This window comes from Hakea prostrata, chromosome 10 (genome assembly GCF_041222555.1).
Source record: "Hakea prostrata isolate BN-2017 chromosome 10, UWA_Hpros_2, whole genome shotgun sequence".
NCBI classification, from domain to species: Eukaryota; Viridiplantae; Streptophyta; class Magnoliopsida; order Proteales; family Proteaceae; genus Hakea; species Hakea prostrata.
Genome location: NC_142609.1, coordinates 13068131 through 13083679, shown reverse-complemented (window position 1 = coordinate 13083679; position 15549 = coordinate 13068131). Strand labels below are relative to the sequence as shown.

At 37.3% G+C, this 15549-nt stretch overlaps 1 protein-coding gene across 1 annotated transcript in view; it reads right to left on the bottom strand.

Moving 5' to 3' along the window:
- The window catches only part of LOC149001964 (dihydropyrimidinase-like), a 30890-nt gene extending 15672 nt beyond the window's left edge, over positions 1-15218 (bottom strand). The window contains exons 1-5 of the mRNA XM_089136542.1: positions 14864-15218; positions 14616-14765; positions 5713-5764; positions 3867-4136; positions 3577-3788 (exon numbers count right to left, since the gene is read on the bottom strand). Of these exons, the coding sequence (XP_088992668.1) occupies positions 3577-3788; positions 3867-4136; positions 5713-5764; positions 14616-14765; positions 14864-15016 (837 nt within the window). The 5' untranslated portion in view covers positions 15017-15218. The remainder of the gene's footprint in view (positions 1-3576; positions 3789-3866; positions 4137-5712; positions 5765-14615; positions 14766-14863) is intronic.
- Between the last annotated feature and the right edge of the window lie 331 nt (positions 15219-15549).

The window sequence follows — 15549 nt, the reverse complement described above, 5'->3', positions numbered from 1 at the left end:
TGCGACAACAAGGATGCCATTAGTATTGCCAATAATCCTATTTCTTGTTACCCAAGCTAGGGTATCTATGTAATCGTGCTCTTTCCACTTTATTATAAATAGAGAGCTTGAGATCACACTGATCAATTCAAGCAATTCTACCACAATTGTCTCTCTTAACAGGACCCAATCAACTAGAGGGTGACAATGTCATGGTTGGTGAAGTCAATCCAAACTCATTGGAACCAGCAAAACCCATGGAATTTAAGTTGATGTATGGTGATTTGATTGAGTAGTTTAAGTGAATGAGTAATTCAATGGTTGAAATGCATGGAAGCAGAGATTTTCACGTCAAGGTCACAAACAAGGTTAATGAACCTTTAAATAGTCCTGGTATTATCTTACCCATGGTTTGGTTAAAAGATATAGTGTTTCTATGCTGGAGTTTGGAAAATTGAAAGTCCAGAATACACAGTGAAACTGATCGCAGAACTTTTGAGGTCAAACAGTGTGCAGATAATGCTCAAATTTAATGATTAATCAGTGATAGGAAGCATTCACCAGCAGAAAAAAAAATTCCAAAAGGTTCTGAGTTGAATAAGATGAATGTGAGAAGGATTTCAAAAATCAACAAAAATATAGGAACTAAGATTTATGAGCCATACCATGAAATTATGGAAGAGTAATCGATGCAGCAAGCCTTGAACTGACCCAAATCTACATGTGTATCCAGCTGGAGATGAATGGGTTTAGTAGGATATTTGATCATTTTAGGTTTACTTATTCAGTTTATGCAGTAATTTTTATTTTAGGATCCACTTTGGATTTAAATTAGGATTAGGGTTATTTGGTTTTCATGTATCATCGTTTATTAGGGATGGAATAGAAAAGAATGAATTGAGTTTGTGCATGTTAGGACTCCGTTTTCCTCCTATATAATTTCTTCTTTCTCCAATACAACCTTAAACCCAGGAAAACTAGTGCAATAGGTATTGTATGAATAATTGGAAGAAACATTTAATAGAACATCAACTGACATTTTGTTGCTTTTCTTTTCTGTTTACATATGAAGAAGAAGGGCAATTGGAAGGGGGATAGGATCAGCTCTCTCAGCCCATCATTCTCTAGCCCACTGCATCTTACCCACGACCTTACACTGTTACCCCATCTTCAGAACTTCAACCAGAAGCCTTTTCTCTTACATCACTGCCCTACTCTGCTGAGCGTCATAGTATTATTTATAATAAGTGAATTACCAAAAAAAGGAGTCCCAATTCAGTTAACTGAAAAAAATCTGAAAAAAGGAGACTACAGGTACAACAAAACTATATACCTAGCTGCTAAGGATCAAAATAGAAACTCCTACTTTGGAGAAAAGAAAAAAATACTAACAAATTGAAATTATAAATTTAAGGAAATAGCAAGCTAAGCCTACTCTTAGAGTGAAGATAGAAGCTAAACTTTGGCAGCCCAGCATTAAAACTTTCTCCACTTGATGGACCCACAAGATATCCTAGAAAGCTGCAAAATGTAAGCTGTGACGCTGTTCATGTGAACGGTACCATGAACACATATTTGGTCTATTTTTCTATATATTTTTAATTAAATCACTCCTAATTGGGTTTCCATAACCAGAAAACTTCCTTTTAATCACAAGGCAAGTTGTTGTTTTGTTTGGATCTGGATAGCCAACTAATGCAGAGCCTGACATGGGCTGCACTGAGAGTGAATTAGGAGAATAGGAAAGAGGAGAACACAGTCACACACATTGGATTTCTTCACTAAGCAAATTTCATAATCAGAACTCCAAGAATCCTCATGCAGTTATATAGTAAATAGAGAATAAGCCTTGTCTCAAAAATAGAAACCTAACTAGAGTAGCACCAACTGAAATAAGAAACCAACTAATAGAACCCACATTTAAAATAAGAAAATATCTGAGGGAATCATACATAATCTACCCCATAAAAGTAAATAAATATTACTAATATTACAAAACCCAGCCTTTTCTAAACCAGAAATCTGGTCTAGGCCCAGCCCTTGGTCTGAGTTTCCAACATGGATCATGTTGGTTTGGCCAGGCCAAGGCTACTACATCGCCAACCCATTAAGTTGGAATAAGGCTGAGTTTTCTTTTGTTACTCTTGCCAACAGAAGGATATTTCATCACTCTTGCTCTTTGGATCTTCCTCTAACAAATACCTCAGCTTGCACCCTTTATTGTTTGTACCTTAAGTGTTTTTAGCCTGATGCGTTTACATCTTATTTATTCTAGTATTTATTTGCATTTGGGAGGTCCCCATCCATAATCATGCATTGGCTGTTTTTTGTTTGTTGTTGGGCAATCCTTGTTTTTTAACCTCACACGCGAATTTATTGTGTTTTACCCTACTTTTTCTGTTTGTCGTGTTATGCATGTCGGAGGTGGGGGGGTCACACATTGGACTAGCAAACCCTTTTACATAATCCCAGTTCTTTAACCTCCATGTATTCTATTACTCATATGATTGATTATTTTCATCTCATGCTTTATACTTGATTGATGTTTTTACGTCACGCTTTGTACTTGGAAGTCATTAAAGTAGAACTATTATAGCTTTGGGTGTCCTGAAGCAAATTTTCCAGAAAAAGACCTTATTAAACAAAGAAGTGGGGCCATAAAGTTTTAAATTTATGACAATAGCAACAAGAAAATAGTTTTGACTTGTGATACCAGTTTTTGTTAGTTTAATTGATTAGGATCAACAATTCAGATATTAATGAGCTGTTCCACTCTTCATATCTGTCTTTATTACTTGACAAAATGATCAAATGATTCTACAAAAGAAAACCTGCACAACAATCAGATACTAGTGAGTTATTTCATACTTCATATCTGTACAAGTGTGTTGATTATTGTACAAAATGATGAAACTGGTTCAACACAAAACAACCTAAATTTCTTCACATCTAAAAAGGTCATATATTCTTATACCATTCTACCAGGACTAGTCCAAAAAGGAGCAAAAAGTTATCTGTTTTGGGAGGAGAAGAAAGGAAAGATGGTTAGAGAGTCCATATCCTTGCCTTCACACCCTCAAAAGAGATGAACTGCAGTGGTAGAGTAAGCCTGCTTCATATATGTTAGACTTTAGTTGTCACCAGGATACTTCTAATTAAAGTAGGAATTTACCAAGAAGTGATATCCTGCCTTTGCTCTCATCTTAAAGGACAAAGCTGGTATACCAGGCCATCAGTCCCTCTTCCTTTTGTTTTCGGGTACATAAATGGGGCCAGAGGCCCATCTCAGTCCCTCTTCAGCTACACCTGGACATATTATACCTTCCACATTTCATGGTAGCAAACATATAGCAATACTTGGTATAATCCCTTTGGAACATTCTATTATGTTACAGCAAGTAATGAAACAATCACTAGTTCTAATCTCCTTAACCGCATACTTGATTAGCACCTCAACCATGATTTGAACCCATTTGAGAAACTTAACTGCTCAAACAAATAACTGTTAACTGCCACAACGGAATTCCAATTAAATGTTGGTTGATCTGGCAGGAAAAGAAAATCAAAGAATATGCTGATAATCTAGTTACCACTTACCATAGGGGGTCTTGAAAGTGCATGTCCCTCTGGACCAGTAATACCAAGATCAATCATTCTTTTTTGTCCTTCAGCAACAGCATCTCCATTTTCTGCATGAACCATAGCCAAAGCACCAAGAGACTTGCATTTCTTCAAGCCTTCCAATAGAAGTTCATCGCTGATCATAAGGGACCCTTTGTAGGCAAGGAAAAACTTGAAAGAGTTTATACCTATACAGCAAAAGGGCACAATCATCAGTAGAAAAATATTTTCAATTACAATTCATCCACTCCACACAATGACCTAACCTCTCTCCTGAACCATGACTTCCATCTCTCTTGCAACATCTTCATCCCATTTTGTAATGGCCATGTGGAAACCATAATCCATGCATGACTTTTGTGCCTTTTTTGTATAGGTTTCAAAGCCTGCAGTCAGACTCCCATTAACTGGTATGACAAAATCAATGTGCATTGTAGTTCCCCCAGCCAATGCAGCTGCTTGTCCGCTGAAAAAGTCATCAATGGTCTCAGTACCCATAAACTCCATTGCTAGATGCGTGTGAGGATCAATTCCACCTGTTAAATAGCCAGAAAAAAATTTTGAACTCTGTCTTAATGGGTCTTATTTATTATACTGGACGAGGTAACATGTCGATGTTGACACAGACATGAGTAAACCATATTACAATGGGAGAAGCCCTTTGAACTCAAAAGATGTTTTTATGCATTAAGTATGGTGGAAGATAAGAAGGCATATTTCATGCCTCAACCCATACTAGACAGTGCAAAGTGCCCATACCCACCATGATAGGCTCAACCAAGATGAAACCTTGCACCAATAATCACTCCAAACCACTGAGAATGTTTTTGGTAAATAGACATTATAATGTACCCGTGTAGGAGTTACGTACTTACAGAGATAGTAAAGAAGAAAAACAGCGCAGGTCAACTCATTTGAGCTGACTCACTCCTAAACTAGGCTGTGGCATTGACTAGTGGTTCAGATATGAACCAGCAGCATTTTTTCCATCATGGGACACATTCTATGCTCATTATACTAGTGTTGTCAAATTTTTTATTCCCACTTTTATCTTGTTACTTATAGTTGAGTCCAGCTTTCTGAGACTCCCATCTTATCCTTCATTTATTAAGAGTTTACCTTGTTTAGGGCACCCTAAAAAGAGAGAACAACCTATGGGTTACTAATTGCTGTTTTTGCTTTTTATTTAAGTTGTTACTTCTAGTTTGTTAAAGTTGAAGTTACTGCTGACTCTATTTTTTTTAATTCAAGTAGTTACTATTTGTTTCTCTTGGGTGAAAGGATTTCCTTATGACCAATACAATTCAGGCCTACTAGTGGTCTATTTATAGCACTTCTAAGGATCAAAAGCCCACTGTTTTTGGGGTGGAAAGAGAAGCTAGTTGCCACCATCAAACTCTATGGTGATTCTAATCAGGTTCTATGTTGGTGACTGGTGATCCCAGAGTATATATCATTTCTTATTCCATCTTGTTCTTCAGATCACAGTCAGCTATTTATATCAGTTTTGATTCTATTCAAGTCTGCCATCAGAGATACATTCTGTAATCCCTGCTGATTCTGGGTACTTACTGATGATCAATAGCTTTATTATTTAATCTTCTAGATTTGTTGTTAAAACCAATATGGTAATAGTGGCAAATACTGTCTAAGTCGAACCTTTCTTGTTCAAATAGAATTATTTATAACCTAGTAATCAAGTTTTCAATGGTTTCCGCAAACTACTTGTTAGGTGGATCTAAGCCCATCATACTCTTCTTCAACAGTGAAAAAAGAGTGTCCCAGTGCATGAAGCTCCCACCACTGCAGGGTCTCAGTAGGGTAAAGTAATCATCGTTACCCCTGCTTCTCAGTAGAGGCTGTTTACAATTTCATTTTCAACGATCCAAATAGTAATAGAATGGACAATCCACAATAATCAGCATCAAGAATCTATATTGAATAAAACCTTCAAAACAGTGATATCAAACTCCATTGCATGTGGCAAAAATCTATAAAACCAGAGATATTATAGCAACTTGAATACAGACACACACACACACATAAAGAGGAAAGCACTTGAGGGCTCATGCCATTCTCCTGTTTCTTAAATCAAAAACTAAGAATTATCACCTGGCATGACATACTTCCCAGTGGCATCAAGCACGGTAACATCATCACCAACCTGTGAATAGAAAATAAACATTTTTAGGTTTAAAATAAACTTACAACATCAAGTAAACTACCCCCAAAAGCCAAAGTGATGTAGTGATAACCACATTACTACAAGAGAAGCTAATAAATTCATCTAGGTACAAATGCATATACATATGATAGCACTCTGGACCTCTGGTTATGTATCTAAAAGGTTTTGAGTCATTTTCCAGATCAGTCTTGGACCTGACTTTCCCAGAGTGATCCAACTTGACACTCATCAAAGAATACATATTTATATAGTAAATAATATATTTAATAAATGTTTTCACCATTTTTCTTTTGGTACACTAAGTGACAATCATGGAGTACACTTAAAATAGTGTAAGAGTAGTACAGATTGCAAAGACTGTATCAGACAGTGAAAATCTGTCAAAATTCAGGCTCCATCCAGGCCAACCCAACCCTATTTTCTGAAGCTTGGGTTCCTCAGGACCTGAACTTGGCAATTCACATGGGCTGAGCACCATCCAAATTGCCTGAGTTGATTATGATCAAGGAGTGTTGCTAAGGAACCGATTTACGTTTGGGTTTACACTCTAGAGCTTTTCAAATTAAAAACTTACAATACTGCAAGTGATGTAGCATCAATTGAATGAGAGTCAATTCTTCCAAGATCTTTTGAGGAAACTAACTCATATGCCTTTGGAGAGCTATGCCATTCTATTATGCCTCTATACCTACACTGATGAACCTGAGAATACATTTAACATCTATCATATTCTGCCATTGCTAGTTCATCTTTGCTCTGATACCACTTGATGTAGTCTCAATTAAATGAGGGCCAGTTCTTTCAAGATCTTTAAGAGAACCAACTTATATGCAGTGGATATGTTTGGTTTTTAGGGAAGAAATGTTAAAATAGGGCTTTGTGTTTAAAAATCATGTGCTTTTAAATGACATTGAGGATATCAAGGATACGTAACCCATCCCATGGGGATTATGAGATAAATCCCTTGAAATGGGAACTAGGGTCTATAGGTGTGAGAATGGGTTGCAACTTGGAGGGAATGTAGGTAATAGGTAATATAGAGATATGGTTCCCCAAGTTTGGTTGGGTTTGGATGGTTGAATTAGACAATAAGAAGTTTATTGTTTGGGGGGTTTTCAAAAGTACAAAAATTCAAGAAAATATTTATATCTTGAAATTGGATAGTCAGAATGGGGTCAAATGAGGATCTCAGGTCAATAGGGCTAGGGAATAATGTACCTAAAATGCGGGACAAAACTAGCAATTAGATTGGTGTAGATCTACATTGAATTTTGGGTCTCTTGAAAAGTCCAAAAATTCAGGAAAAATAGAAAAGGGTGATATGAGAAGGGAAATGGAATGTAGGCTATAGATACCTAGATGAGGACCCTTGTAGAATTTGGAACGAATGGAATGGTTTCTTGAAGGCTATCTATTCAGCCATAGCAAGGATTTGGCTTGACTTCACCAAGAAGCTCAATGGGATGCTCAATTCTTGGTCCTTCTTTGACCAAAGTTAACATAAACCAATAGTTGTAGCATCAAGACACACAAAAGCTCTCAAGGCTTGAAGGGAAATAATCCATTAATCAACAGTAGTCTATTCTAATAGATGATGGGCTATTCATACCGTTGCATGAGAAGTTCTAGTGAAATTAGGACATAAAAATTAACTAACAACTAGGAAAATAGAAACTGACTTAGACTCTTAAAATGGAAATAAAACACAAAAGACTCTGCTGCCCTTATAACTAACCTACTTTCATACTTGGTCCTACATGCTAAACTTTGAGCCCATGGAATAGGCCCATTACCACATAAAAGTATAAAACAAAGGCCCAATCCTCAAATCTACCAACCCTACGTTGATTTCAAATGAAAATAGGCCAATCTGGTGCTGGATTTGTATCAGCAGGGTATTTTCAGTTCAAAATTTGGGTCAGTTACATTGTTTTACTTTTATGGGTCTGTCTTATTTAGAGGCCCATTGGGAATCCAAAGGAAATGAAAGAGAAGGATAAGAACCGAAATCGGATTTTGGAGTTGGTTTTTATTTCCAACTGGCATTAAGCAACGAATTTGAGTAGGCAATCTAGATCTGCCACATAGAGGGTCAAATGGGCCCAAAAAGTAGACTGAAGACCCCAGGCTTCCAACCCTTTTCAAATCACAATTTTCAGAAGAACCCTGGTGAGTTTGCTTACAAGAAAAAGAACTGAAAATTCTCAATTACAAGAGGAACAAGAAAACAGTGGATGTCTGGCAGGGAATGGCATTAGATGGGAGGGTAAATGGTAAATTTGAGGCCAAAATTTCACTGAATTTTCTGACCATTAGCTAGATTCCTACTAGGCTGAACAGGGGGTACTTGCTAAGGATACTATATCCTAGAAGGCTGTGTGCGCAACTATTCTTGAATTTTATGGTTTCCACAAGTAGTAAACTATAACAGTCCTTTCTTTGAAGAATCCATCTTTTTTCTTCTTTCTTCCAATTTGTTCACAAAGAGATCAAATTCTATTGAGATGATAATAAAATGCTCCAAGAAGACAGCCTTTCTAGACTGTATAGAGTAGATAGAAGCCCATCAAGAACAGAGTTTTACCCTTCACATACATGTATACATGATCATTTTATCACATACTTGTTAACATAATTCACAAAACAGTTGAATCATCACCAACCAAAGGAATACAGAAGCAAGTAAATTGCCTTAAAGAAATTTATCATCATTGTACATTTGTTCCCCTGATAAATTTGACTTTAAATGAATGAGAAAACTGTACCCTACACTGTCTACAACAACAAGAAGAAGAAGCCTTATCCCAACTAAATGTACATGGATTCTTGCCTTCCAATCTACTCTATTTGACACTCTGAGGCTATGCTAGATGTAACGCCTAAACCATGCACATCATTTCTTGCCACTTCTCCTAAGGTTATCTTAAGTCTGCCCCTAGCTCTTCTAGCTCCTTTGATCTAAATTAAATCACTTCTCTATACAGGGGCATTCAAAGGCCCCCATCAAACATGGTTATGCCATCTCAATCGACTTTCTCATAGCTTATCATTTATCAGAGTTCAGAGTTACCCCTAGATCCCTCTAATACAGTCATTACTTACCTTATAGCCTTCCTAGTTTTGCCACTCATCCATCTTAGCATCCTCATTTTTGGTGCACTAGGTTTATCTATATGATGCTTCTTAACAGCCCAACACTTCACACCATACATCATATCGGTCGACTATATATATATATCAATTGTCTTTTATTTTTCTTTCTGATTTTTGATCATCCCCCAAACCGTACCTCCTCCTCCCCCCCCCCCCCCACCCCCAAAAAAAAATAATAGTAAAAAGAAGAGAACAAGAAAAAGGTATAACTTAACTTTATGGATTTAATGACATAAATATAAACTACATTCCTTATGACAACAACTAAATTCCTTATGACAACACATACCAAGAAAAGTCATATTGTAAGAAATAAATTACTGAGTACCGAAAATCATGAACCAAGCTTGATTGAAGTTAAAGAGTGGAAGAGAAGAATCAAACACAACGATACGGATTTTCAGATTATATAGGAAAATATCTAACCTTGCATATTCAGCTTAAGATCTATTTTTCTTAACTAATTGATTATTGATACCTAGCCACAAACTTATACTTAAAAAATAATTAAAACAAAATTAAAACTTTCAAAGAAACACTAGCATAACTCACTTACCATAAGATAGTAATCTATTTAATGAATAATTTGTTATATGTCTAATGGGGGCATGTTAGGATTAGAGCGATCAATCACACACAATCGAACAAAAAACAAGAAAAAAAGAGACATGGATTTACCTTGGTTCACCTCAATGTGAGGCTACGTCCAGCATTAGGTTTTTCTCTATATTCTTCTCAAACAACTATTTCAAATGTTCTATTACAAGAGAAATATATATATATATATATATATATATATATATATATATATATATATATATATGCGCTTAGAAACCCTAAGCCACAGCTATTCATGGACCCAAGCCCACAACTGTGAGGCCTAAAGAGACATGGGTCCTCTACAGGCTCCAGGGCCCTACCCCCAGGTGGCCTCCCAAGACCCTGGCACGCTCATCGGGGAGTGGGACCCTCGTGTCCATCGGCGACACAATGTGAAGCCTAAGCCATACTCAACATTCTACCACTTGGTGAATGCTTCACATGCTTCCTCAAACCCAAAGCAGTTGTACACCATTCAAACTTCTCTGGACTCACTGCCTTGGTAAGAACGATCAACATTATTTACTTATGTGTCAATTTTCTTTAGCATCACAACCTTTTGTTCTATCTTCTATCTGATAAAATGGTATTGTATGCTGATGTGCTTGGTCGTTGCATGAAAACCTAGGTTTTTGGCCAAGGATATTGCACTCTGGCTATCACACCAACTGCCACTCCACCTTTTGTAAAACCAAGCTCTTTATATTACAGCATGTGTTAAGGCCATGTACTCTACCTCTGTAGTAGATAAGGCAACTGTGCTCTGCCTGTTGCTCATCCAATTGATAGCTCCGCCAAATAAGGAAACGACATATCCACTAGTAGATCTTCTACTATCAATGTGACCTCCATCCAGCATCCATAGAGTACTGTAACTATAATGGTGGTTGTCCCTTTGAGCTCTCCATGCCTTCATAGCATAACTCAATATCAGATGTACCACAAAGATGGCGAAACACACGCTTCACTACCATCCAATGCTCTTTCCCCAGCTTGGACATATATCTCCTTAATACTCCCACTCTTGGGCAATATATGAATGAGTACAAATCATGGTGTACATCAAACTCCCAACTACACTTGCACAGGAAATTGATGACATTTCTTCTTCCTCCTCTTCAGTCTTGGAGCACTAGAGAGCTAATAACTTGCAACCTGTCAGCATGGGAGTTTTCACTGGCTTGCAATCTGACATATTGAATTTCTTCAGAACATTTTCAATATATTTCTTTTGACTTAACAACAACCTTCCTTTTTCACGGTCCCTCTTAATCTGCATCCCTAAGATTAGATTTGTTGGGCCTAAATCTTTCATCTCAAACTACTCTACTAGTAGTCCTTTAACTATACTCATCTTCATATTCTTCCCAATAAGCAACATATCATCTACATACAAGGTTAAAATAACAATGTTATCTTCTAACATTTTTACATAAACACAATGATCAGCATCACAACGGTCAAACCCAAGCTTCAAGGCATATGAGTCGACTTTCTGGTACCACATCTTAGGAGACTGTTTCAAACCATACAAAGACTTATTCAACTAGCACACTAAGTCTTCATTTCCTCTGACGACAAATCCCTCTGGCTACTTCATGTAGATATCCTTCTCCAAATCACCATAGAGGAATGCAGTCTTTACATCCAGTTGCTCCACCTCCAAATTGTATGCAGCTGCTACAGATAAAACAAGTCTTATGGAATATAATTTTGCAACAGGTGAAAATACCTCACCATAATCAACCCATTCAATCTGAGAGTATCCCTTTGCAACCAACCGAGCTTTGTAGCGTTCAATCTCCCCATGCACCAACCTTTTTTCTTAAACACCCACTTGCATTCAATCGTCTTGCAATCTGTAGGTAGTCTCACCAAACTCCAAGTTTTGTTTTCATTTAGGGAGATCATCTCATCTTCCATAGCCTCCTCCCACTATTTGGCATTATCCAAGCTTCTAGCTTGTTTTATTGTTTCAAGGCACAATTATCATTATGGCATAAAGAATATAATTATCAGGTGTATACCTCTTCAGATGGTCTTCTTTCCCCCGTGGATCTCCTTAACACTAGACCAGTTGTTGCTTCAACCTTAGCCTCAGCCTCAACCTCAGTTTCAGAATCCATATCCTCTGTCTCTCTTCTTTCCCCGGTGGATCTCCTTAACACTAGACCAGCTGTTGCTTCAACCTTAGCCTCAGCCTCAACCTTAGTTTCAGAATCCATATCCTCTGTCTCATAAGGTTCGACAGATTCAGAATCTGAGTTTTTTGCTCCAATTTGTGTGCTGGCTGTGTGACTCTTCTTCAAAACCCACATCTAACTTCACTGTCTGTGGCCTTTCTGGAGCATCTAGAAAAATCTAATTCAAATTTGATTCTATGAACACATCTCTACTATAAGAGATACGTCTAGTTTCTAGATTCCACAACTAATATCCCTTGATACCATCCTTGTACCCAATAAAGATGCACTTCTCTAACGTGTTGTCAAACTTATTTCTTTTCTCCTTTGGCACTTGCACATATGCCACTCAACCAAACACTTTGAGATGAGAAATGTCCGGCCTCTTCCCAAACAATGCTTCAAATGGGATCTGATCCTTCAAAGCGAAGGTAGGGGACCTATTTTTGAGATAACAGGCAGTAGCCATTGCTTCTGCCCAAAATTCAACTGCTAAGCTTGCACCGCTCAACAAGCATCTTGCTTTCTCCATTAGTGTTTGATTCAACCTCTCTGCCACTCCATCTTTTGCTGAGGCGAATATGTTTGTGTATTCTGCCTTGCAATTCCATTGTTCACACAAAATTTGTTGAACTTTGTTGAACAATATTCTTTTCTATTGTCAGTCCTCAGTACTTTGATTTTTCTATCAAATTGATATTCTACCAAGGCGTTGAACTCTTGAAATTTTTCAAACACCTCATATTTGCTTTGCAAGAAAACTAACCACACATATCTTGAAAAATCATCAGTAAAAGAAACATAATACCTCGATTTTCCAAGTGATGCATTAGGTGTATGTTCAAAGACATCACTATGGATCAAGTCCAAAATACCTTTTGCTTTACCTCCTTTGGATTTAAATGAAACCCACTTTTGTTTTCCCATATAAACAATGTTCACAAGAACTCAAATCCCATAGAACATCTTGGCATTCCATCCACTAGCTTCTTTGTTGTCAAGGTCTCTAGTTCCTTCCAACCAATATGACCAACCTTTTATGCCATAACATTGAAGTGTCCTCCTTCACCTGCTTAGAGATATAGCTCTCGCCACTAAACACTGTGTTACACATTAGTTTCCATAGCTCCCATGTCGTTCTCCTCTTGTAATTACCATAGACCCACGAGTTAGTTAGCATGAAAACTTGTCAAGCTGAATTTGACACCAACATCTGCCATAGTTCCCACTGAGATAAGATTTTTGGTAAGGCCAAGAATATGCATCACACTAGGCAAATCCTTGATTGTTCCATCTTTTATCTTCAGCCACACCTTCCCACAACCAACTATATCAAGTTTTGTGTCATCTTTTGTTCTCATTATGCCCTCGTGATATGGCTCATAACTACAAAACCATTCCCTATGAGGTGTCATATGGAAAGATGTTCCAATATCAATTATCCGTTCATTGCAATCACTCTGAGATGAGCTACCTACCATGTACAGATCTCCTATGCTATTATTGTCGTCCTTCTTTGTAGCAGAAGATTATACCTCATCTCGCTTTTCTAGGCCTACACTTTTACTTCTACAATCCTTCTTTAAATGTCCAACCTTTTTGCACTTCCAACACTTTACTCCAAATTTATCTCGGGATTTAGATCTATCCCCTAGATTTACCTCTATCACCAAATTTAGATTTCTCCCTGCTTCTCCCTCTAACCAACAGAACCTCATACGTGGTACTTTCAGAACCCATCTTTCTCATCTCCTTGGACAACAAGGTTGCTACTAAGGTCTCAAAAGATAGTTTGCTAACACCATAGCCAATCGAAATAATTATATGCTCCTATTAGTTAGGTAGTGAACAAAGTAAAGTAAAAGCTTTATCTTCCTCATCTAGATTAACATCTATAGATGCATGTTGTCCACATATAGTATTAAATTCATTTAAATGTTCAGAAAACGAATCACTTTCACTCATTCATAGATTGTACAACTTCTTTCACAGAAACAACCTATTCACGAGTGATTTGCTTTCATAAAGGCTTCCCAAATTCGTCCAGAGATCCTTCGTTGTATTCTTAAAAGTCATGTTCACCAAAACATTATCAGTAAGGCACAACCAGATCAGACTTTGAGCCTTCCGATCGTTTTTTATCCATTCCTTCATCTCAACAGACACAACCGCCTCTGATGATCCACCTTCAGCGGTTTTCGCTAGCACAAATGGTTTATCATCTTCAACCACATACCACAGATCTCTATCTAAGAGTAAAGCCTCCATCTTTAGCTTCCACAACTCAAAACCCTTTCTTCCGAACTTCTCCACCTCGATTCGGTGACCCAACATCTCCGGAGATCGAATCTCACCAAAAACCTTGCAACTAATTTCAAAGAAAAGAACCAATCGGAACCAGGCTCTAATACCAGATGTTAGGATTAGGGCGATCAATCACACACAATCGAACATAAAGAAAGAAAGAGACGGATTTTACCCTAGTTCACCTCAATGTTAAGTTACATCCAGCATTATGTTTTTCACTATATTCTTCTTAAACAACTATTTCAGATGTTCTGTTACAAAAGAATATATATATATATGCGCTTAGAAACCTTGAGCCACAGCTATTCATGGGTCAAAGCCCAAACTATAAAGAAACTCCGAGGCCCAAAGAGACATAGATCTCCGTGTCCATCGGTAACACAATGTGAAGCATAAGCCATACTCAACAGGGCACAGTCACATTAGATAGGGCCAACCTAGCAGAATAGGTTAAAGGGCTTGATTTAACACGTTGCATAACTCTAGAATTTCTACTTTCTAACATGCGTTAGAATCTTAGGTGTTATAATTCCAAAACATAAATGAAAATATAAATCCATAATGATAAGTTTGTAGCAGAAAATTACAATTATGTTTGGTTGAACGGACACAATCAACCCATCCTCCACATAGACATCAGCCAATTCCTGATGATGAGCATTTACAACGGTTCCACCCTTGATCAACAGCTTTGTCGATGCTGACCCACATGACTCCGACTCTCCATAAGCACAAAACTGTTAGGTTTATTCAAATTAATATCAATTAACTGGAACTCAGTAACAGATATTGAAAACCCACAACAAAGATATTGAACTTTTCAAACTTAACTTACCCCACCCAGTTGGTTCGATCTGGAGAACGGAAAAATAATAAAGAGACATGCTAAAACAGATAACAGACTATATAGTTGAAATCTGTAATGAGAAGCTATAGATCTTCCTTCTTCGATTTTCCGCCATTGGAGAGTTGCATGAAGCTTTGCCATCACACCTCCAATAGAACTACGGAGTCTGATCTCTCACACTCTATTCTCTCACATCTCCACTTAACCGTTTTGAATCCTTTGACCTTTGAGGTGGGTAGTGACCACGTCATCAATCGGAACGGAATTATAGTATAATCATAGTTTTCCATTTCCATTTGTTGGATAAAACGGTAATTATGTCCCGAAATTCTAGGTTTCCTTCCTTCTACGGAAGTTGGATCAGAGCAGGTAATCACTCAACCAATCAAGAAATTTCTTTAGAATTATACCCTTTATTATCGTATTCGCATCTTTCCTGTCAATATCCCAATTGAAATATGTGCTCTTTATATTCTCCTTTGGATCAAATTTTCAACTCTCGTGCAACGAAAAGTTGAAGATCATTGCATTACAATCTCAAACATGAAAATAACTTTATATTGTTTGACTACTAGATATTCTGTTTCAAACGTTGATCAAAGTCTCTTACCAAAAAAATTAAAAAATATATATATCTGATCAAATTCTCACAAAAAACATGAGAGTATCTGTTT